This window comes from Lepidothrix coronata, unplaced genomic scaffold (genome assembly GCF_001604755.1).
Source record: "Lepidothrix coronata isolate B3197 unplaced genomic scaffold, Lepidothrix_coronata-1.0 Scaffold49, whole genome shotgun sequence".
NCBI classification, from domain to species: Eukaryota; Metazoa; Chordata; class Aves; order Passeriformes; family Pipridae; genus Lepidothrix; species Lepidothrix coronata.
In genome coordinates, this window is record NW_016690229.1 from 1,373,060 (window position 1) to 1,398,129 (window position 25,070).

The 25,070-nt window shown below is 43.4% G+C and overlaps 1 protein-coding gene across 1 annotated transcript in view; it reads right to left on the reverse strand.

Annotated features, from left to right (window-relative positions):
* The window catches only part of BCAS1 (breast carcinoma amplified sequence 1), a 43,191-nt gene that overhangs the window by 11,576 nt on the left and 6,545 nt on the right, over positions 1 to 25,070 (reverse strand). Inside the window, exons 3-9 of the mRNA XM_017815191.1 lie at positions 22,680 to 23,236; positions 17,128 to 17,283; positions 16,575 to 16,619; positions 13,977 to 14,111; positions 10,635 to 10,670; positions 10,130 to 10,333; positions 4,030 to 4,197 (exon numbers count right to left, since the gene is read on the reverse strand). Of these exons, the coding sequence (XP_017670680.1) occupies positions 4,030 to 4,197; positions 10,130 to 10,333; positions 10,635 to 10,670; positions 13,977 to 14,111; positions 16,575 to 16,619; positions 17,128 to 17,283; positions 22,680 to 23,236 (1,301 nt within the window). The remainder of the gene's footprint in view (positions 1 to 4,029; positions 4,198 to 10,129; positions 10,334 to 10,634; positions 10,671 to 13,976; positions 14,112 to 16,574; positions 16,620 to 17,127; positions 17,284 to 22,679; positions 23,237 to 25,070) is intronic.

Consider the following 25,070-nt stretch of genomic DNA (forward strand, 5'->3'; position numbering starts at 1 on the left):
TCAGTCTCCTGTGTTTGTGTTCGTGACGCTTTATCTGTGCAAGAGGTTGCAGAAATGGAGGGGAGGAAGCACAGCGTGGTCTGTCTTTACACTGCAGGAGACAAACTCAGTCCAGAGTGTATGAAGATGTGCTGTGATAAGATCTAGTTCACATTTCTATCTCAGCAAGGCTCAGATGCCTCCAGAAAAAAAAAGTTTGTGCTGTGACATCCATCAGTGTTACTTTTCCCCCCCTAAACACCCCAAACCCAGAAAAAAAATAGCCCTGCTTTAGCCAACATCTAGTAATCCATCTCTCTCTTTTTTTTTCATTATTTATTTTTATTTATTTCACCAAAAATAACAGAGTAAAGACCTTGATGTCTAGACAGAGTTCCCTCTTGCTGTCAGTGAGACACGATCCCAAGGATTTCTCTCCAGCACTTCTGACCTCTTATCCTTGCCTTTGGTCACTTAGGATTGCTGCTGCCCAGAGCTTCCCAAACCCTCCCCCTGCTTTCTGTGGCAATAAGGGGTGGATCAGCACATCTTTAAATGGAGGAAGGTGGGGACAGCCAACCCATTTGCTACATTTTCATGAATAATGAAGAAAAGTTAAGTTGTGACAGCATAAAATAGGTATTCTTGATTCCAAATGCTATTTATTGCCTAAAGGTTTATTTACATGGGGAAGGAGGCCAGCACAGACGCAGCAGACAATGTGGAAACAATATTTAGTTATCCCAAAAAGATAAACTCTCCTTGGGAGCATCCATACTCAACACTATCTTAGACCATCTGTGCTGCCAATAAACTTCCTGGCTGAGGACAAAGATACAGCCTCAGTTTACAGTTGGCAATTATCTCATTCTTATTAAAAATGCCAGTTTACACCCTTCTTATCTCCACAAAATATCTCAAACCAGCCATTTTGAAAGGATTTTCTCTTATTTAGCTTTGCACCTGTTTATATCCTATGCAGGAACTTTCAGGGCTTACGTCATCTGACGTGTCCTAAGGGGCTCTCAGACCTGCTCAGCCTCCACAAGGGGACCTGGGGTGATTAATTCAGGTGTAACATCTCTATCAGGACACCTGCACTGGCTCTGATATATCCCACCCTGGAAATAACACAATAACTGTTTGATTTTTGATTAATGAGGCTGGAATGACTTTCAGCTGGATTTCAAATCCACGTAGGTGGATTACTTCGATAAAAGAGCAGTGCTATTTCTTCATCTCTTATTGAATTCCAGGGATTTAGACTAATACTTTGTCTTGCTATAATTTCCCAATATCTTTTATAGTATTAGTTAACCCTCTCCTATTTTAATCACAGCAGTGGCTTTTGTGACCTTTGCAAGCACAAATAAGAACGGACATCTGCACTGAGCAAGTCAGCAGGCAGTCTTTGGGATACACACTGCCTTTTCCAAGGGAAATTCCTCCTGGTTCTCCCAATGGCTTCTCCTTGTGTCAACAGCAGCAATTACAGTGCTATGGATCTAAATGTCTCCTTGCTGTCACCCCGTGCTTGTGCTTTCTGAGGACAATAATGTCAAAACTGGGGCATCTGGAGAATAACTGACTTGCCTGTTGGAGGTTCACAATAGACTGCAAAAGAATTAATCTTAATTTCTAGGTACCAGTCTTGAATCCTAAAATGCTAAACTACCTTTCCTTGGGCACCTGGGGGTGACCTGTGTGACATAAAACTGTGGATGTTGTCAGAATACCTTCCTCTGCAGGCAGAAGAGAAACCCAGTAAAGAATCGTATTAATATAAAATTAAAAGTCAACCTCTTCTAAGAGGTATTATTGGTCTAATAACCTCCCACTAGCCCAGGTTGCTCCAAGCCCTGTTCAGCCTGGCCTTGGACACTTCCAGGGATGGGGCAGCCACAGCTTCTCTGGGCAACCTGTGCCAGGGTCTCCCCACCCTCACAGAGAAGAATTTCTCCCTCCACTTTATGGCTGCTCCTGTAGGACAGCCAAACCTCTGGACAAAACTACAGTAGAAACCTTTTCTGAGTGGAAATTACACCTTCCAGTGAATCTCTGCTGAGCAAAAAGCCCTATTAGACATCTCTGCAGAGTCCATCTCAGCTCTCGACAGCCCTGGAGCTTCCCTGACTTTTCCTTGTGAGAAAAATCAAGCCCGTGTTGGAATTTCAGACATTTCACCCATTTGCAGCACTCACCACTAGTTCAAAAGCTTTACAGAAAGTACCTGTTCAGCAGTGGCTTAAAATCCTTGTGTCTGCCTTCAGAATCAGAAATACTGACTGAGCAGCTGGCACAAAGCTGTTGGGCAACTGCTTCTGTACAAAAGCATGGAAGCGATCCAGTAATCCCAAAGTTACTCAGAGGAAACAGCCCAGGAAACTTCAGGAACAATACAGATATTAAAATAATCCTTGATCCGTTTGGAAATCAATAGCCAAAAGTAAAGCAGATGAATACTGAAGGTTCCAAAAAGCTGCAAAACCACCTAAACCATTAATACAATTCTTTTCCCCTGTGGGTAGATGTTTGTCTAGTACTGGTTCTGTTTTCTAGGCCGAAATCTGGATTAAATCCCCGCTCTGATTAGAGCAGTGATATATCTACTGCTTTTAACACAGCATTGTTTTCTTCCATGGTGACTAAGATGGGTGTGGAACAGCTTTATTTTTTTAATGGGCGCTATTTTTTGGTAGAGTGACACGATCTGAAGCCATGATCCCCACAGTTGTTAGTGTTTGAAATGCATTGCTCCCAACTCCCCTTCTGCATGCCCAGCTTGTGCCACTGACAGGCCTCCATGCAGGACAACCACAAGGATTTAGGAATAAGGTGGAGATTTTTATAAGCTGACTGAAATCTTATGTGGAATTAAAAGCAGGTTGGGTGCACAATTGCTGGCTGATATTAAGAATTTTTTTGCTTGGATCCTCAAATACATAAGAGTGGCCCTGTAGTAAAGCACTCTCCAAGAACAGAAACTAAATGAACCCATCACAGGTTGGGCTGAGCCCAGCAAGCAGCTGAGAATAAAAGAAATGCTAATCTTTTGGAAATAAAAAATAAATCAAGATTTGGGCTGTGGTGTGCACTCCTACAGTCTGAGTCACGAAGTTTAACCTGTGACACCATGACTGTTCACAGGTATGTACCAGGTATTCACCTGTGGGCAGACACCTGGGCTGGCCATTACATCAGCTTCAAAGAAACTACGTTTTTCCACATTTTAATGTTTAAGCTACTCTGATATCCACACCATGTAGCTGCCTGAAAATAAACCAGCATTGACTGAAAATGGAAATCTTCCATGTGCATTTGTAAACCTTGCCAAAATAGATCAATTGCTATATAAATCCCCAAGGTCTGCTACGATTTTATCAGAGACGTGTTATTTCTAGACTTGGATTATTTTCTTTCTTGGCCACTTTTCTGGACTCTTTTAGGAAATATTGTCTGGCTGTTTGTACACAAATCCATCGGGATAATTTCACACCTACAGCCACAACACAATACCAGCCACTTGATCACCTCAGTGGTTTCCTTCTTCCCTCTGGTCTTCTGGGAAAAAGGATTAGATTCTACTTTATACCTTCCATTTTTCCGTCTAACAGACCTTTGCAGCAGCAACTGCATCCTTTCACATGCCAGTTTAGCTAACCTACATAAGCTGCCAAAAAAAAAAAAAATTGACCTACTGAAAATACAACTCCCTGAAGCAAGTGCAGAACTCAACACAACGCAGGGACACTGGACGAACGAGAGATGGGTTTGGAGATGGGATCCTCCCGGAGCATCATCCCGGGGGAAGCGGCTTGTGGAGCTGAGGTTCATTCGGTAGCTCAACCCCTGGAGCTCCCTGGGCCACCTGGGGGAGGGAAAGGGCCACCGGAGCCCCCGGGCTGGCGGGGAAGGGACCGCGGAACGTTCCGGGAGGAGCCGCGAGAGGGAGATGCAGGACGGGGAATTGCGGGGACGGGGGTCACGCTCCGCCCGCCCAGACGCAGGATTTCCCAAGAATCACCTCCATCCCGGCAGAGCTTCGCTTACCAGCTTGAAAAACTTCCTCAGATTCGTCTTGGGCGTTTTGCTTTCTGCCCCTCTGGGTTTCACTTCGGAGCCCTCTGGGCTCTTGCTCTCCGCCCTGTCCGGAGCCACCACTTCGAAAGACACCTCTGTTTTCTCGTTGCTCACGGCCTCCGCTTCCTCCGATGCGTTCTGGGGTTGGGAAACGCGAAAAAAGGGGAAAAAACATTCCCACTTAATCAGTGAGGATTTGCTTGGGGTCTTTAAAGAGGTTACGAAGTGCTGCAGCACTGCAGGAACAAACGTGTAATGAAAGCATCCTTTGCTTAACTGATCTCTACGTGTTGCTTCAGGAATTTGATTCATCCCAAATAAAAAAAAAGTAAATAAGTGTTAAAATCCCACCATCTTATATAAATCAAACAAATGGCCTTTCTTGTGCTGCAGTACCAGTTCTCAAATGCAAGAACCTAGATTTAACTACAATTTAAAAAAAAAAAAATTAAATGAAATGGCATACAGCAATATGTATCCTGAGAAGATGACACTCAGGTAAAACCAGTAAATATGAGAAAGATCATACCCAGGAGTTTGCACACAGAAGCAGAAATAAGATTAAATAAAACACATTGTGGGCATTATTAATTGTTAAAACTGTATAGCATCGTTCCTAGTGAAATACAGAAGTGCAACATCCCAGCCCCAGCATTGTCAGGCTGGTCACATCTGCATCCCCAGCTCCTCTTCCCAGTTGCACAGATATAAATGATTTTTTGAGGTACAAGGTAGTTAAGTAGCTCATCTATTCCTTCACCTAATTCCACGAGTCACAGTCATTCTCTTTGATAGTGCTGACCCTCATTTGAATTCAAGAAAAGCTCCTGGGCTTTAGGAACGTTTAAATCCTGATTTAGAACACCTTTTTCTCTCTTTAACTTAAACACCTATGCACTTACTTTAATTTGGAATTATTATATCAAAGTTGTTGTGGAAGTTATGGTTTATCTTGCTTGAGATCTTAGCCTTGTTATTAAAAATGGTATGAATTTCCCATAATTATCTCCAGAAACCATTCCTGTAAACCCATCTCCCTCTGTGAGGCTGTGAGGTTTTCTTTCACAATTTTGTGATCTCAAAGATATCTGTGGAAGCCTGGTCCATCCTCCTGCTGAAAGCTGCTGAGGAACTGCTTGTGTTGAGCTTGTGCTGCCTCCGAGGCTGGAGGTTCCACAACTTCTGTGCAATCACACCAGGGTATTTCAGACATGCTGGGCCAAGAGGAAACTCCAGCCACATCTCAAAGTCCTCTTCTCAAATAAAGCTGAGGTGGCAAATGGAGACTTATGACCAAACCCCTTCCAGCAAAGGTTCTCTGACATAATTAAGAAGAATTTTTAATTTTTGTTCCTGTTCCCCCTAAGAAACTTGAAGAAAAATTTCCATTTGTGCATTGAAGAAAATCACCAAGGTGTTTCTGGCAGGAACTGAGAGTGAAATAGGAAGAACCTGACAAAGCTGAAGTCAATAAACTTTGAATGATGTTACATTAACTGTTCTCTAGAGCAACAGGCTCAGCTTCTTCACTTCACTTAAGGGAAAAACAAAAGTTATATCAAGTTTTGTGACCAGTTTTAGGAAGAAACTCCAATTTATATAGAATAATAATTTGCAAACAGCCTGGCTCATGTCAGCTTTGATGCATAAATGTTCTCATAAAAGTTCTCTCCTTACACCTATAAACTGCAGCAGCTGAGGCTGCTGCATTCGTGGGTCCAGATCCTGCTTCCAGTTTCCTTAAACACAAATTTTAATCAATTCAGCCTAAGTCAGCAGTTATTGCAGTTATGCACCATGGGGACAGAAGGGCTGTTGGGTTATTTTATTTTTCTTTTGTTAAAGGCACTCTGCCAAATTTAGAAAACATTTCAAGATACATTTGTTTGAAGTAAGATGAGCTCCATCCTTTCTTCTTCCTGTTACAGAGCAGCTTTTGCTTTCTTTTTCAAAATAATATTTTAACTTATCTTTGCTAGCTGTGTTTTATAAGAGTATTTTACTGTGCTCTTTATTTCACTGTTTTGAAAGCATTTTTTATTCCCTTAAATGACAATGTCCTTAATTTTCTTTCAGTAATAAGCTTTTAAAAACAATTGTGGTGGAAAGTTTGTGTCTACTCTGAGACATCTTCTGGTTCTTACAAACCCTCCTGTTGTTTTGGGGAACTGTTACTACACCATTTTCTTATCTGGGTTCCTGAGCACACAAATCGTTGCCTTATGAGAGTGTAACTTATTTTGTGACCTGGATAACTTGGATTGGAGTTTTCCTTTGGCTGGCTGCATCTTTCCTCCGAATTGAGATAAACACTGCACCCTGCTTTGATCTCGTGCTGCAGTCTGAGCTGGCACTCCCCACTGCATTTCATTAGACACGAGGAGCACTTCTGCTTTCCCTGGGTCAGACCTCCCCTATGAAGCAGCTTTTCTTTTATCTTAACAATATATACAAGATGACCTTTTGTTCAAGAAATTTCCACTTAAAAGGGTAGTCAGGCTTGAGATCTGCTCCAGACTCACAGGCAGGGAGCAGGGAGGGTTGGAGAGACTTTCACCCACCTTCCTGCCCTCCCTGGCCAAGGCAAAGCCAACAGAGGTTGCTGCAGTCAAGGCAGCTCAGCTTTAGCCCTCACCCTGGGCTTGGACCTCCCCCCAAAGCCCCTGTGACCTGCAGCCACTGCCTGAAGGTGCCACCAAGCAGGTTTTGGGCTGTGACAGCTCAGACTATGAACCACTGACAGCACACAGGTCTGGACAGCCCAGGAGTGGGGTCTGACCCCTGAATCCCTGGGTTGGGGAGGTCAAGGTCCTTCCCTGCTCTGAGGGTGGCAGCTGTGCCAGCAGTCAGGCTGCGAAACAGCCCCCAAACCTTATTGCCCCCCTCAGCCATGGGGGAATTCTCCTTCAAGCGCCTTCATCCACTTACTCAGCAAAACCCAGCCAAGATCTCCTTCTCTTCCACATGGTAGGTGGTGTGTATTCCAGGATGGGAGCAGGTAAAGGGCTGCAGGAACTTGGTAAGCCCTGGGTCATTTTAACGTTTGCCTCACACACTCCACTCTTTTTGCTTATGATGAAACACAATTAAGGCTCAGCAATAAAGGTGAGATTGGACATGGAACTGTTGGAGCAAGTCCAGAGGAGGCCACGAAGTTGTTGAGGAGACTGGAAGTGTTCAAAGCCACGCTGGATGGGGCTTGGAGCAACCTGGTCAATGGCAGGTGTCCCTGCCCATGGCAGGGGGTGGAAAAGGTTGTCTCAAGGTCCCTTCCAGCCCAAACCCTTCCGTGACTCTTCTCCTTCACCCGACAGCCAACCAGTTTGTTGTTTGTGTATCAGCACAGAAATACATCTCAGTAAAAAGAGCATAATTTTTCTGCAGTTTTTTGACAGCAGAATTGTAACTGCTGAAAAGTCTATTTTTTAAAGAAAATCTATCTGCTTTTAAAGATAGTTCACAGAGCAATCCAAACAATGCTGCCTTGATCACCTTCCACAATTTACTGGCCTGCCTTGATCAGATAAATATGAAGCATCCTGTTCCTCTGCCCTGGTGAAAGACCTACAAGGCCTTGAAGCCAGCTTTCCAACACAAATATTGGAAATCATTAACTGCAGTTTTCTATCACTATTCCTTATTAGAAAAGAAATGCTGCCATGACAAACATTTGAGTAACAGTTACAAAAACTCCTGTGCAGACCCATCAGGAAACGGGGCAAATTCAAAGTGGTTCCCAGCTGAGAAGCTGAAAAAGGAATTTTTCCTTTTCCCTTTCCATATTTATTCATCTGCAGTCAGAGCAGCAGCATCAACTGCAACGTGTTGACAGGCACTTCATTAGCTTCCCTTTGAAGTGAAAGTTCATCAGAAGATGGATATTTAAGAGACTGCCTGGAAAGGGAGAAGCTGGATCTCAGTCCTGGATCTTTTGAGTGTTGTGGCTGCTGTTTGTTAGTTCAAAAGGAAAACTACTCCTGGCTCTGAATTATACACCTATTGGAACAGTTGCCAGCTTCAGTTCTCTGTCCTAGCAAGAGGACAGTGCACTGAGTGTGCCAGAAAGATAAAATCACTGCAGGAAAACATCCCACAGATTCTTCAAACCAAGCTGAGTTTGAGCCTAACCTGTAATCTAAGGACTTTATTTTTTTGGTACCTCTACTCTCATTATTTTTAGCTTCAAACTGACTGGGTCACCAAGGGCTTTCATCAAAGGAAATATTATTCTCTGTCAAGAAATCTCAGTAAGGAAACACGAGCTTTTTACAGGTGAGGATTCAGTGCTCAAAGAGGTTGATTTTTTTTTTTTAAATTCTTAGGACCAAATCCAGTTCTCTATTGCAGAAATTCGCTCCAGAAAACTTGCAAAAACTTTAGCCTCAGCATGATTCCAGACCCAAGAAGTTCTAACTAAGCAAAACCAGGCTCATTTTTCAGAGTTCAGGTTTCACAGACTACTGTAATTCAGTGCATTTGTGTAAGTGCTTTAACCAGCCCTTAGTATTTTTGGCAGCAACAAAAATCTGCTTGTAGAGAATTCTCTGCAAAACTTTCTGTTCCATAAGCAGCTGATGACGGTGTAGGATAAAAAAAATGCAGTGTTATCAACCAACAGGAGTGAAAGAATTTTGGGACAAGGTTTGTACCCCTGAGATGTTTGAGATCCCTGGACTTCACGTGAGGATTGTTACAAGGTTAAAGCAGCACAGAGCAGGGACCAAGAGCTAATTTAGCTCTAATATGGGATATGTAGAGCTGGTGTTCACTGTGGGCAGTAAAACATCAATAACTTCTTTAGTTTGGGTTAATATTTCAAAATAAGGTTTAGAAATCTTACCAAAACCTTATCAGATTTTTTTTTAAAGTGCCATCACCAATTTCTCCCCCAAAGGTATGATTTTCACTAGTTTTCTTCAAGAAAATCTTCCTTTCTTACGTGTTTTTTCTTTTTTAAAAGACTCTGTTACTTCATTATGAAATTGCTGAATTCAGACCAAATTTATTACTCTGTTTTACACTGAAACTACACAAAACAGTCTGCCAGAAGGCCTCTTTTTTTTCCCTTATTTCATCCTGATGTTCAACATACATCCTGCTTCCCAGCAAATACGCCAGACTACTCAGAGTGAGAGGTTTCTGTAGAAATAACTACATAAAAAACCCTCCCTTCTCCCTCTTCTTCCCAACTTCCATCTCATTCCGAGCACCTGATTCACCCAATTCCCCAGGAAATTAAGTCCCAACTAGCAAACGTTTCAAGCTTGGATTGTTTTCGTGCATATTTACTAAACACCTTCATTTTTTTTTTTACACAAATAACATTTCCAAAATGTATCTCCAGCTCAAGCTAAAGAAGCTGCAGGGCCGCTCAGCAGCATCTGGGTGTTTGGAAGCAGTTAATTTCTGGGATTTGGACTTGAACAGAAGCCCAGAAAAGCAGTTATTCAACATACAGTGATTCAGTGAAGTTTAATACAGCCCTTCTTTCAACTGAAGATTCCATGAGGATCATGGAAACAGGAACTATGTTTTCAGAGTTAGTCCTAATTTTAGTTAAAATCATTATTTAACCTGAGGAATAATGTGTCTTCCCAAGCAACTAAACGCCCAGACTTAAAGACTGATCTGCTCTGTCATGGAACATTTTCTACTGAGTAAGAATAGACCCACCAGATTCCAGGTTTTTAAACATCTAGAACTAAAGCAAACAGTTCCAAAAGATGGGGTATAAAAGAGAGATGGGTTTTTACAGATATATCTCTATTAATGATATGATTTGGTAAAGAATGCTGTGATCTCCCTGGGATTTTTAACAGAAGCGTTGAATTGACAGAGAAAAACATTCCTTATTCCACTTAAATAAAAAATTACAAGATTTAACAAACTGAATTTGTGTGTTTTGACGAAACCAGGAGACAAAGATACAAGGGTGTGTTTGTACGTGCATACAAAGTTTAGCACATGGGAGCTGCTCTCCCGGGCAGGTTTGACTGCTCTGCTGTCACAGTGCTCGGCAATAACTCCTCTCCCTGCACGGAGATGGAGCAGCTCCACAACCCAGCCATACCTTTTTCCAGAAGAGCTTGCTCAGGGGCATGGGGGTGGCTGATGGTTTCTCCTTCATCCCCTCCCTGGGGGCTTCACTGGCTGCTCCCTGAGGGGCGGCTGCAGCCTCGGGGGCCTTCGGGTTCTGCTTGGCCGGCGGCGGCTCTTGGGAGGGAGGGACAGTTTTGTCTGGTTTGACAGAGGTAACAGGCTGCTGTTCAGGGCTCTGGAAGGAACATGGACACACAGGTTATTGTGGAGAACAAAACACCCAGAGCGTTTTCAGGCATCACCTGGTACAGGTGAGCACCACTGCACAGGTCACACGGGCAGCAAGGTGCATCTCTGCCCTTTCAGATGAAGCAACACCTTGAAGAGAGGAAGCAAATGGCACAGCAACCCACCCTTCCCAGAGATGAGTAACTGATAAAGGAATTAAAACACCGTCTTGGAGATTAAAGATGACAGTGAGAATAATTCCCCTTTGCCCACATTATTCTGGAGATAACTCCAGCCATCCTACTCACTTTGGTGTTGGTTGTCTGTTGGGTCTCTTTTGCAGCCTGAAGGGAAACAAAACACAAAGACAAGTCTGTCTGAGGCAGTGTCACAGTGCTCAAATTGTCTGTGGGACAAATTATTTTATTTTTAGTCAACGTTTGTGAAAGTCCTGGCTCCTGCAGCCATGGAAACTGAGCCCAGGCTGAGGAGAGGCTTCCAAGGCACTGCCACGTCCCATCCTTCTACCTGCACTGCTTTGTGCTCATGTTGCTGTGCTTGCAGTTCTCAACCTGTTCTTTAAAAATAGCTGTATTTATATCTGCATTCCCATATTCCATATATTCCCGTTCTGTTCAGGTAACACATTACACAGGGTTTGAAGGTACTAGCAGAGATTTTTCTGCACTGGGTCTGTGTGTGCAATTTCCAGGGTACATTTACACACCAGAGCTGGGTGTTTTCTATGGGGAGCCACACACCAGTCTGGGATGTGCTCATGCTGCCTTCAGAATGGGGAACTTCACTTTCTGGGATATAAAACAGAGGCAAATAACAGCCTGGAAAGCAAGGGCACAGAACAGCCATGGCTTTGTAAGAGCAGGAGTTGCAGTTCCACAAAGAGAAGCTCTGCAGGTGCTGGGGATTGGTTTAACCCATCCCCTCACACTTTTGGGCATTGGGTGGGATTTACTCTTTTTATATGATCAGAGTGGCTGAGGTTGGAAGGGATGTTAAAAATCATCTCATTCCACTCCCCTGCCATGGGCAGGGACACCTTCCACCATCCCAGGTTGCTCCAAGCCCCGTCCAACCTGGTCTTGGACACTTCCAGGGATGGGGCAGCCACAGCTTCTCTGGGCAACCTGTGCCAGGGCCTCACCACCCTCACAGCCAAGAATTTCTTCCTGATGCCCAATCCAACCCTACTGTCTGTCACTATGAATCCATTCCCCCTTGTTCTGTCACTATGTGCTCTTGTAAAAAGTCTCTCCATCTTTCTTGTAGGTTCCCTTATGCAATAACCTCCTCCTCAGATCTGTATCTCCTGATTTCCTCAAAACACACAAATCCAGGAGCAAATTCCTCCTTGGGCAGTGATACACCCCTCTCTCAGCCCTCACACCCAGCAGAGCTCACACTGAAGAATTACCTGAGCTGTACATAAAACATCAGCCAACCATAAACTGAGCCCAGCACCCCTGGGCTTTGGGGACTTGAGACAGCAGGTGAGAGTTATTTTGCAGGAGCCAGGATCTTTTTTGTGGTCAGCTCTAATGAACAGGATCCAGAGCAAGTAGGAAGAACAAGCACAATACCATGGACTGGCTTCAGCACTAGTGCTCAAAGTGAGTGACCAACCCTTCTCTTCCAAGGAAAAACCCCATAAACCAGCACAGTTACACTGCAAAACTGGCATGAAATGCAAGGCAAATACACAGGGATGGGAATGAAAGGGCAGAGAGGGACCCAGTTTGGAATGCCACCCAAACTGAGTCTGAGGTCAAAGGGACAAACCGCACTGTGTTAGGGGTTTATATCAGGATGTGCATTGCTGTTTGAAAACAACATTCAGGAGTTGCTTTAAAGTTAGTATTCACATAACAGGAGACTGAAAAACAACGTTTTTGTTAAGCTAATAGTCAACTTAATTAATGTACAGAGCTGTTTATTTTGGAAGGTTTGCACAGGAGACAGTGAAGTGCTCAAAACTAAATATGAGTAAATAGATTAAAATTATCATTTCAGATAAAGAAATTTGTTACCTGGTGATCTAGTTCACACGGTAAGGCATTTCAGAGGAAAAGATACAAACTAGGGGGTTTTTTTACTAGAATTGGTAACTTTAGGGCCTGCCTGTCACATCACTGCTCCAATCTGAATTGCCATTTTCAATCAGCCTCACAAGCAAACTGTTGGCACCATTTTAATCCATCCCCTTTACTCTTAATATGCCATAAATGCTCTCCCAGCTATTGCTTCTTTAGTTTGTATGTGGAAAGGAAACTGTGAAAATAAATTTGGAAACAAGAAAAAGCTGTTTTAAAAGTAATGGCATTTTATAAGACAGATTTTATTGGCGTAAAAATTTAGTGCTGTTGCTTTCCTTAAAGATAACTGCTCTCATTCCACACCATAACTTTTCAAAGTTCCATTAAATATTCCAATGAAAGTCAAGCACCTCTCCCTACAGTTCACTGCAAGATTTTTGCACTGTTATAGAAGGGTCTTAAAAAATGCTAGACAGGTGTGGTTTTTACCAGGAAGCCCTAACTCATTATGAAGAAGTAATTAATATTTTCATTGTATTAAATACCAAAACTATTAGCTATCAACATAGTATATATGAGATGAGATCTTAACTTTAGGCTGTTGGCAAGAATTGCAGACTTAAAACCATTGGGAATATTATTATTCCTTCAGCAACATGCAGATGACATCTCAAAAATGTAACATGGAAAGAACATTTCTGTGTTGAAAATGTGTTAAAGAACTCCCTTTGACTTGTGCCCTTGACTATAAAGCCCCCTACTCACCAGAAATTCCATGTGGGTGTCTTGAGTGAGCATTAAATATTAATTACTTGCCTCCCCCAGTGAAAGGGTCTCTGCTCCTGCATTCTTTGGGCTAAAAAGCTACAATTCTCTGCTTCCCTGCCATGGAGCACCATGGCAGATTATCTTCAGAGACTGCAGAAACCCCTAAATACAGAGCTTGAGACCAAAAGCTTTCAGTGATTTTTGGTCCTCTGAAACAACCCTTTGATTGAATGTGCATTTAAAACACTTAAAAGTACTCTTCAAAACCAGAGTTTTTTCCTTCAAACTAAACTTCAATCAACAATTACTTTTCTTGTTTTCAGTGAGAAATACCTATTTCTGAAGGAAATTCCATGTTCCAGCCTTCTCTGTGCCGTATCAGATGGCCCAGTTCACCAATTTTAGCCACGTGATGGTGCCTGTTAATGATCATAAAGCCCGAAGTGTAGCTCCCCTGAGCTCTGCAGCTCTGCCTGCTCTACAGTTGCAGGCTCTGCTCACATTTACACGATTCATTGTTTGTCAGCACCTTCGATTTTGCTTGTAGTGGCCAGGGAGGTTTAGTCAGGGTTAGTAACTGGGAATCACAGAGCAGGGAAGGTGAGAGGAGTTCTTTCAGAACCCTGAGCTCACAGATGGCCCAACGAGAGAAACGCTGCACGTGAGGATGGTTTTCATCACACCTGGCCCGGGAATGCTCACACAGCACTCCCAGAGCACTGCACATCTGGCCAGATGCTGGTTGGAGTCACCAGTTAAACAACTCTTCTCTCTGACAGGAGCCATCTGTTACTGCTCAGGGCTCTGCTCCTGCTCGAGGTTCATACCGACCTTGTGCCTAAAGAGTTTACTAAACGTGCTGTGGCCCAGCTTGGGACTCTCTGCCTTCTTTTTCTTGGCTCCTTTGGTTGGGGATTCTGCCTTCGGAGAGGGCTGCCCACCATGGCCCTTCTCTGCTCTCGAGCCCTTTGTACAACACCAGTGGCAGTTGAGCACTTATTGCAAAGTTATTTGGTTCATGAAAGACATTCAAACACTCACACACGTAGCATTAAAGGTAAACATCTCCTTTTTGCCCTGGACAACAAATCATGTTTTTTTTTTTTCTTCTGAGTGATTACTCAGCTCTCCTGAGACTTTCTTTCATATGAGGAGTGAAATAAAAGCTAAGACAGTCCACTTGATTCCAAATTAAATCACAATTTTCCCTCTAAAATCTCTATTAAATTGAAACCTAAATCCCACAAAGACTGAGACTTCAGTTGTTGACACCCAAGGTAACTAGCTTGTCCCTTTGCAAGCTTCATTCTTTTTTATTTTACACTTCAACAAGGCAAAAAAAAAAAAAAAAAGCTTCCAACCAGCAAAAAACTTGAAAATGAGTTGATAAAACTTTCCAGGAACTATGGAAGTGCAAAGAGACCCAAACTCCAAAGAAACAATTAGCCTACAGTGTTTACAGTGTGAATCACAGAATATGCTGAGCTGGAAGGGACCCACAAGGATTATCAGAGCCCAAATTCTGGCCTGCACAGGACACCCCAACAATCCCAGCTATGTGCCTCTTGGGGCTGTCCTGTGCAGGGACAAGTATTGGGGTTGTTTAACCAACAGGGTGGGAGGAAAGGTCCAGAGTACAGAATGTGACACATATGAGCACGTGAAGTCGAGATCCTGGTCCCAAGGTTGTGTCCTGCAGTGCAGTCACCAGTCCTGCCAATGCTTTGTGCTGTGAAGCAGCTGTGGCCAGTCACATGGAAACTGGTCTTTTTTCCTGCAGTATCCTGCAAAATTCTCATGTCCTGCAAAATTCCCAAATGCAGAGTGAGATGGGAACAACTCAGGGTCTGCCACAGAAGGCTCAGGTTGGTGGTCTGGGACAGATCTCAGAATACACTCTTGGTTTGTTTGAACTTGCAAAGGATCAGCTCTTCCAAGGAAGTGACTCTGCTCTAACTCCCGTGCTCACACAGATGAAGGGACAGTCATTAAGGGTGTGCCCAGGCTGCTGGAAGCACACATGGCTTCACCCAGCTGATTAGAGCCACAGATATCCCTGATGGCAGCACATTGCTGCAAAAAGCAAAAAGTTCCTCCCCCAGAGGGTGATCGGGCACTGAACAGGCTCCCCAGGGCAGTGCTCACAGCCCCAAGGCTGCCAGAGCTCAAGGAACATTAGGACAATGCTCTCAGGGACAGGGTGGGATTGTTGGGGTGTCTGTGCAGGGCCAGGAGTTGGACTGGATGATCCTTGTGAGACCCAACTCAGGATATTCTGTGATTTATGACTCAAAAGCACAGCAGCCACCTGAGAGCCCCATGGCACTTGGGAGAGGCTCAGACTGCTCCCAGGGGAAAACACATCTTTACCACTAAGACACAAGTCATTTCTCAGGGGGAAAAAACCCACCATTATTTCATATCAGCTGAAAAATCTACAGCTTTTCTACATGAAGACTGATAAGGTAACCTTTTACACTTATTTCCCCTTTAATAAAGTAAAAATGTCCTATCAGGAAGATCGTGAAGATAAAGGAATTCCTAATAAAAGAGAACTCCCACTTAACCTCTGCATAATGAGTTTGCATATCCTGCCAGTCATCTGGGCTTGTTTACCCTCCCAGTGTGATAACAAACCAAACCCAAACAGCATATTTGTTTCCAAATGACAGCACCCCAGCACCAAGAGTCACCTGTTACAGCAGCACATGACAAAGCCAGGTATGTCAACGGGACTGAGCAACCGGATTTTTCACAGCTGTTGAAAGAGCTGCAGGTCCCACTGAGCCAGTGCAGTTTGAGAACTGCATTTTCTGGATGTCTGGGAAGACCTTAGCCCTGGCTGACGATTTTGGGAGTTATTTCAGAGTTACTGAGCTACAGCTGGGGAGTGATGTGTATCCCCCCATGTCCTCACGAAGCTTTCTGCAAAAACTGCTCGTTTCAGTACCAGGCTTTATCAAAAATTGAATGGGACAAAAGGATAAAAAAACAGGAGAGAAAACAAAATGATGCTCAGTGATTTTGGCTACTTAATATCTATATGTAAAACAATATTTTTTTTAGGGTTCTATTCTTTGTGTCTTATCACAGTGCAAGGAAAACTTCTGCTCTATGGGCAAATGGAATTTTTTCTGTGGAATCCAGAGGTTTTCATTGCAGGGACTTGAAGTTTTAGATCAAGGACAAGTCAGAGAAACAACAAGAGCATTATCAAGTCATCATCAAGCTTGCAGAAGGTGCAACAGTTCAGATTTTGATTGTAACAGATGATATGATTAACTATTTACTCTCATCTTCCTTTTAAATTTATTCAGGGGAAAAATATTTTTAGTTGCTTCAAATGACATCAATTGCTGAAAAAGCAACACAATGAAGAGGAAATAGCTGTGTCAGAAACTCTAGTGACTGAACAAGGAATCTGCCTACCTTGTCTTCAGAATCACTTTTGGCTTCAGCTTTGCTTGGGGAGACCTTAAAAGTATTTGAGAAAAAATAGTCACTCCACTCAGTCTTTCAAAAGATCTAAAAGATCATAAGTTTGAAATCAGCAGGTTTTTCTAGCACAAAGGTGAAAGTATAAATTTTTCTACATGAGGGGAAGCAATACCTGTAAACATTTCTTGACAACAACTTAAAGTCAATGGCTAAAATGAAAAATGCCTGGACCAAATATTTACTATTCAAGCTTACACATCAATTAATAAAAATGAACTTAGAGATGTTACAAAATAAATTTCTTCGTGCAGAAGATGTTTAAGACAGGTAAATACTTCCAGGTCTACAAGCATCTCTGCAGAAGTAAAGGTTTCCAGAGCAGGTGCCCCTCATTTGATCACAACTGCACTGTCCTCACACACCTCTCACTTCATCCCTCCCCAGTGCCCGTGACAGCAAACACATGCACTCAGCTCATGTTCACACGGGATTTTTAGGAGCAATTTAAAGCTTAAAGAGGTGGAAAGGAAAGGTAAAGTCTCACCAGTGTTCTGAGGAAGCTCATGACGGAGTTGTCTCCTGCAGCAGCTGCCTGGGGGCTGTCCTGCTTTACCTCTGCCTTCTCAGCTTGAGCAGCACCGGGACTGGTGACACCTGCAGAGTCCTCCCGTAGGTCCTTTTGGTTGCAGTCATCTATCTCCTAAAAAAAAAAGGGGGCAGAGATTCCTCAGTCCTGGCTTGCCCGATTTCCCAGTGGAATGCAAAAGTAACTTTTGTGACTTGCATTCTGTTGCTCAGAGAGTCACAACCCTAATTCCAACCATACTTCCCCAGCCTACATGTTCAGAACAATCGAGCATTTATACATCTCCTTCCCCTCTTTTCTAATATATTCAGCATTGGCTCTTGGTTGGGGGAACATTGTTCTCAGCTAGCAAGTACAACAAACACAAATCAAGTCACACACAGCATCCTAAACACCACTCTTCTCTTTTCAAGGCTGAACTTGTGAAGAATGAAAATAAAAGCTGAGATTTTGGCCTTTGACAGCTCAGTGTCTGATCGTGCCATACAAAGATTGCTTCTGCTACTCTATTCTGCCATTCCAGGAATAATTATTATCTAGCAAACACAAACATGACACAGATTAAAAGAAGGAAAAAGGCAAACACTTTGTTTCTACTGAGCCAGATGGAGCTGCTTCCTCTCTTCATGGAATTGGAGTTCCCAGAGCCCAAAAAGAGTTTTCCAGTGCTCAAGCACTCATAAATATGCAATATTAAGTCACTCAGTTTCTGTTTAAACACCTAAACAAGGGTCATGGCTATTTTTTGGCACCCTTTCACTTTCAATTTGCCTGCTATTCTGGCCACCTTTGCTTTGAGCCTGCACAGGTAAATTCAACACAAGTGCTGTCACAAGAGAGTAGCTTGAGACAAGTCCTCATGGCCCATTCAGCACCTCCTTTTTTAAATATTTACTAGTACTACACCTGGCTAGTGATGTCTGAATGTTACCAATAATCCTCCTTCCTTCCATCAATGTATCTACACTGTAAGTGCAGGGTTGATCTGCCCACTTGATAAAAGTAAATTGTGCCTGGCATGATGGTGGCCTTGACTTTGGTGAGGATTTAAAACTGAGCAGACCACCCTGGCAGTTCCATAACTCTTCAGCACAAGTTACCATCCCCAACTATTTAGTTGGCAGTACCCAAGTATCCATTGGGTCACTAAGAAGGGATCTGGTCACTAGGAAAGAACAACTAGAGAAGCAGCTGTAGGAAACCACATGCCCTGATTACTCCACAGGAAAAATCAGGACAAGAAATACTGATGAGCCTGTCTAGGTGTCTCCAGTAAACAGCATCTTCCTGGAGATGTAAGGGACAGCAAGGTTTTTATCCCTAACCTACCCATTACAGTTCAGTGCTTTTTTTTGGTGTGAAAAGTTGGAAAAAAAAAAAATTGTGCTCTGGAACTTTTCCCTCTGCTAGGCAATTAAAAATCCCACAGTATTTGCATGACATTTGCAGAGGACATAGCTTTCTCCAGGTCACTAGTGGAAGGAGTTGACTAAAGATGCATAAATGGTTTAAAACTTCAGAGGGATAAACTGACAGGGATAGGCTGAGCATGGAGTGGTCAGTCTCCACACAGCATTTAGGGAGTTAAATACACAAGGCTTCAAATGCAAGAACAGATTTCTGTTTAATTCTCCACCCACCATTTTCCAAGTTTACCCAGGAAGAATCACAGCACAGTGGTTGAGTGCCTCAAATATTCAGAAGTTTCTGACAAGGGCCTAACACACCACTTTGTCCAGCTGCCAGTTCCAGGCCAGAGTGGCTCCAGGAACAATCTGTGCCGTGCAGAACATGCGTGGCCAGGGCAGCCCCACAGCCAGGGATGGCATCTAAAGAGCTCCTATGACAAATGCTGGCTCCCTTTCAGATGTTAAAGGGCCAACAGAGCCGTGAGGCAAGAGATCAGAGGAGCAGGAGGCACAAGATATGTTGCTAAACAAAACCAGCTTCACAGCTGAGGGACTTGATGCCATCAAGCTCTTTCCTACTTGATGCTATCGAGAATAATAAACAAAATAGATTTTTTTTTTTTTATTACAGCACAAGCCCAAGCCCAGATGTTGGGCTGCACTTTAGGAGGAAGGGAGCTTTGCTGCACTCAGCTGCTTCCAGCAGCAGATACCAGCTGGGGCAGCTCCAGAGGTGCCAGGTACCACCTCTGGCAGCACTGGCTATCCCAGGAAATCTCCCTGGAAAGCCATTGCAGACAGTGCAGAGCTTGAAGCACAGCACTATCCAAAAATCCCTGAACTCCAACTTCAGAGCACAAACGTGCCCCATAACCCACCACTGCACGAGTATCCTCACTACAGGATTCCCAGTACAAGGCTGCCCTTAATTACCAAGATACCACTGAAATACAGGCTTTGACAGATGCTGTGATCCATCTTGTGCTCCCATGGGAATACTGCTGCAGGAAGGAGCATAGACTCGGGCCATCAGCATATAAATCAGGGAGAGATAATGCACAGTCCTACATTATCACGTTTTCAGAGCCACAAAATCACCACAAAAGCCTCTGCAGCAGCTCCCTGTGCAAAGCCCTGGGGGCAAATAATGAGAGAAAGTCTAGGAATAACAGAAGGTCAGTATTAGGAGTTAACAGATCCTATGTAAATGTTCAATTCATTTCTCTGAGGAGCCAAATTTAGGGGTAATAAACACCTTAAATACTTATACTGTAGTTTCAGTTCAGTCATCAGAAAAAAAACATATCAAAAGAATGTATTCCTGCCAGCACTTTTGTTTGCATGAATCATGGCTCAGTGAAACATTTCAGGCATATAATTTATCTTTTCTTTGGCTTACATAGTAAATGCTTCATGAATTCATGAATTCTGTCCTTGTTTTAATTATGCTGTGTTCTGAATGTAGTTTTGTAGACCACAAAAATAAAGAGTGGTTCACCAAACACAGAATGTTTGTGCAGCTCTTAAGCTACAACTGTGGAGCCTCTCTCTTACTTACCAGCAATGCTGTTTGTTTTGTGTTGGCACTCAATTCGGGGAAACTTTGCTTTGCTTTTAGCTTTTACAGATACTACAAGTCATAATCCTCAGAGAAAAAAAAAAAAAAAAAAAAAAAAGGAAAAAAGGAACTGTTGGCAGCAATATCTGGATTTTTAATATGATTATTTGGTAACAGTCTTTAGTTACTACAGTAACAGTAATTAAATTAGACTTGGTCATTCTCCCATCCTACACAAGAACTAGAAACTTTAGGGGGAACAGAAGGCAACTGTGCTGCAAGGCAGAGCCATGGCCTTTGTTTTAGAAATGGACTTAAATTTGGCAACATATTGGAGTGTTTAGTTGATATATTTTTCCCAGAAAAGGTTCTTAACTCCTCTCTGCCCCCAACATATTTTCCTTTTCGTGTTGGAAGAATTAAATACAAAATTATAGTCCAGAAATTCAAGGGTAAGGCTAAAATTTCACTCACCTGTGATACAGTTCTGCCACTTACACTGAGTGACTTGAACCCTGATTTTGTGAGTGCTCAAGGCTTTCCATGGTACAGATTTAGGCACACACACAAGATGTCCAGGCACTTTTGTTACCCAGCAGACCTGTCCTCAAGCAGGTCCCCAAAAAGCTGTTGTGTGATCCTGAAACACTCAGACACCAAACATCAACATCTCAGGAGTGCCTGGGGTGTCCAGATTATTCCCATTAGTGAGATCCAGGATGTGAATAGGTAAAAGACAACTTGAAGACAACTCCAAATCAGTAAGAATTAGTAAGAAATACGGGCAGTGTTGGTATAACAAAGCTTGATCTGAATGAAAAGTGCTTCCAGGAGCTGTTAGAACTGGCAGAATAAGATTTACATTATCTTGTCCTGTCCCCTGATGGCTGCTGATACAGCACTGGTTTGCTTGGGCTTTCAGCATGACTATTTGCTCCCACCAAGTGTTTGACTTCTGGTTAAAACTCCTCCAGATTGTTATTCCATTAGAGTTTCACACTGTGTTACTTCAGCAGCACCAATTGTGACCTTTCACACCCCACAGCGTGAAAGTAGTGTCACTGCAATGGCAGCAAACCAGGAAATAGGAATTTGGGTTGTAAAAGTAACAATTCCTGCAAGCCACAAGGAAAACTTATTGTGTGCGTTAGTCAAAAAAATCTTCGGGAATTTACAGTGTTGAAAGGCTTCCTTCTCATAGGCTACACACAGAAGTGCCAGTGTGCACTGAACAGATTATTCATTCTGAATTATCCCCCCTGTTCTGTTTAGGTAGTGAATGACTTTATATTCTGCTTGGTGGAGACTATGGATTCTTTAAAAAATGCCCCTGTAGCTGCCTGAAACACTAGTGATGGGGCCACTTTGGAAGGCCACTGGTCATAAATGCAAATGTTTTGTCTTACAAATGAAGGTTCAGAAAAATATTAAAAATTATAAATTCACACCAGAAATGTGATTTCAAATTTGAGAATGTCTAGGATACAGAAGACAAGGTAGAGGATCAAAGAGACTTTTGGGGACAACCTGCAATGTTGTCAGTGCAAGCAGTGCACTGGTGAACTGTGTTCAGCACTACTGAGAGCATTAGTGATCACACAGCAGTCTTATTTGTGAGCCTGAACTAGGCCAATAAAACCAGTTGTTATGAAACTTCAGTCCCTCACATTGGATAGGATTTGAATTAGATCAATAATTAGTGTATTCCACCTCTCCAGCAGAACTAGGAAGAGTTATGCCATTTATCCCCATCCAAGGGATGGACTTACTCAAAAGTTAATTACCTGAAAATTAATTCTACAGTATCTTTGCTGATATCAGACTTTGCAGGAAGTGTAAAATCTAAACTGATACTTGTTTTCAGCTCCTTTGACTAATGTGCTCTCACAGTTAGTTTCTTATATCACATTCTCATCCTGTAAAATCAATTCTAATGGACCAGATTTCCTTGACTAAAAAAAAAAATCACAATAGCCAGGAGTAAAAAAAAATTGCTGCTGCATAATATTGCTTATTGTAATATGTAGGATATGAAACAAGCAGCTATTGCTCAAGAAATGGGACTATTTTAAAAATGGCACAAAACACAACAAAGAACTTTAAAACCATCCAAGGCCAAACTCCAAGCTCCTAAAGCATTTAGTGTTTTGCTTTCAGGTATTCTTGCTTTCACTGGTAACTGGCTGCTGTTCATCCTGGCTTTAGAGCGTGGACACAGACAGTTCACAGAGTACCAGGAGTCGGAAGGGACCCACAAGGATCATCGAGTCCAATTCTTAAGGACACAACAATCTCGGCCAAACCTTTCAGAGAATTAAAAATTAATTTAAATTCGAGGTCAGTGCCAGCATTCAGCCATGAGACAGATGCCAGAGCTTCACCACTTCACCACAGGTTCCTCTCCCACACCTCTCTCCAGCCACCCCCACGAGGCGTCACCTGTGGTAACACATTCACTCACAGCCATCACAGCATGGAGCTGTCCTACTCCAATAATATTCCCAATATTCATTAGTGAATGGATATTGTACAGCAGCACTTGCCTTCCCCTGTGGGACACCATTGGACGTGCTCTGTAATCCCACAGCCCTGATGCTCCCGTCGGGAACGTCCAACGCCTGCCGCTCCTCCTGGGGATCACCTCGTGCTTTACTCCTTTCCTTTCCCTTCTCCAGTTTGAAGATCCTGTCAAAGAAGGTCACTGGTTTTGGCTTTGAGGTGGCCACATCCTCTCCCTCAGGTGACACTGTGAGCTCGACGTCCTGCAGCGGTGCCCGGCTCAGGTTTTTATCGGAGCCTTCCTCCGGCACAGCTGCCCCAGGAACCTCTGCTCCCTCACTCAGGGCTTTGTTCCCGCTGGGAGACACAGGGCTGACATCAAGTTTCGCCGGTCCAAGTGATGAATCCGTCGCTGGATCTTCAGTACGCCCTGGTACAGCCCACGAGAAGGCGAGCACAGAGCGGGGTTTCGCAGCTGGCCCAGCTCTCCTGGCAGCGCTCCCGAGGCTCTGCCCGCCCGCCTCGGCAGCGGGGCCCTGCTCCATTGTCTTCGGGGAAGAAACGGCCACATTATCCCGGGCAACACTCGCCTTTGCATCCACTACAAACAGAAGGATAGAACGGGAATTATCCGGCACAGCCAAGGAGTTGTACTGGGTGTACAATTAATCACAGCGCTTTAATAAATGGGGTCTGAAACGTGGGGCCTCGGGGAGGAGCACACAGGGGGCAGCTCACCTGGGACCCTCTGCCTTCCCATGCTAAATATGAGCTTCTGCTCATCCATCACACCTGCCTGGCTGATTTTCTTTCCTGCCACTCCTCGTTCAAGTCAGTGCAAATTACACCTCCTCCACACCCCCCTCTCAGCTGCCAAAGTCAGATAACAACCCACATTTTTACTGCTTAGCCCAGTGGACCTCACAGTAAAATTACATTAAAATTAGCAATATGCAGAAAAAAAAACCAACTCAGTAAAACTTGAGATGGTCATATATTAATATATTACACTTTTCTCTGCCAAAGCTAAAGAGGAAAGAAAGAATGGAAACCATAAGGACTGGTCCTGTTTCCTGGCTGGCCAAATTCCCCAGGGGGCTTTGCAGTCATGACTTATTTCATTCATTTTTCCAGCACTGTTCCTTGCCTTGCTGCCCACTCTTCACAGTGCAGTTTCTACTTGCACTTCTCTATAGCCTGTAGGTTATTTTAAGCCTGATTTAAATACTTATAAATCACATCCGACCCATGCTTCTTATCCTTATGTTTCTGACTCTTTTTACCCACCAACAGTATGGATGAATCACATTTCCCCCCCCAAAAATTCTCACAAATCATTCCCCCTTGTGTACCCACAGGGACATCACACTTTATATGTGAAATATCTTTCACCTTAAAAGTATATTTTATAATACAAGGGCACTTTCATAATACAGCTGAGGTGAAAATCCCTAGGACCAGATTTGCACAGGAGGAGATGGCTCCTGCTTTATAGAAGACAAAAGAAGCAAAAGAAAAATAATCTTTCTTGTATCTGTTTTGTGGCTGGGAAACTGAATCACAGATGATGTGGTGTGAAACCCCAGTACACAAGAGGAGGCTTGTCAAGAGGTAAACCTTGCACAGCTCCCCCTCAGCTCCAGCTCCTCTTCCCTCCTTTGACTAGAATATAGATCTGACTTCCCTGTCAATCATCAGCACAGATTTCAGGGATGAATTTAGATCTACTTAATTATAACTGTGAAAACTGACAGCCTCAAAGTGACTTGCTAAATTAGAATGTGAAAATTGTCAGTTTCAATGAAAAATTGAAATTATTTCAAATTATAATTGTAATAGTCTAGTCAATATTATGCCTTTCACATTTTACTTTAAGAGAAATAAAATCCCAGATACCAACAAAACCTGACTGAAACACCTGTCTTCCACACACAGCACAGACCTTTGGAGTTCAGCTGCATTTGTTGAAGTCTTTTTCAAGATCAGGCAAGCAGAGTGGTTTTAGATCACAGCTTTCAAAGCCACCTCTTAGCTTTTCACACCAAAAGTACCCCAACTTCCCGCCTCCCCCAAAGATTTTGTATAACACCACCCAAGCATCAGCAGGTACTGTACAATGTGTCTGTATGTGATACTGTCCCTCTGTGGCAGTGCCAGAAACCCTGGATACGCTCTTGGTCACATCCCTGGGCAAACCCAGGAGAACAAAGCTCCAACACCCAGCCCTTCCCCGTGGCCTTAACTTGGTGACCTGCTGGAGAGTCCTGCTTCACACTTGTTGATCCTGACTAGCAGGGGGTAAGAGCTTCCATAAACCCAAGAACCATGGAATGATTTGGTTTGGAAGGGACCTTAGAGATAATCTCATTCTACCCCCTGCCATGGGCAGGGACACCTTCCACTAGCCCAGGTTGCTCCAAGCCCCATCCAACCTG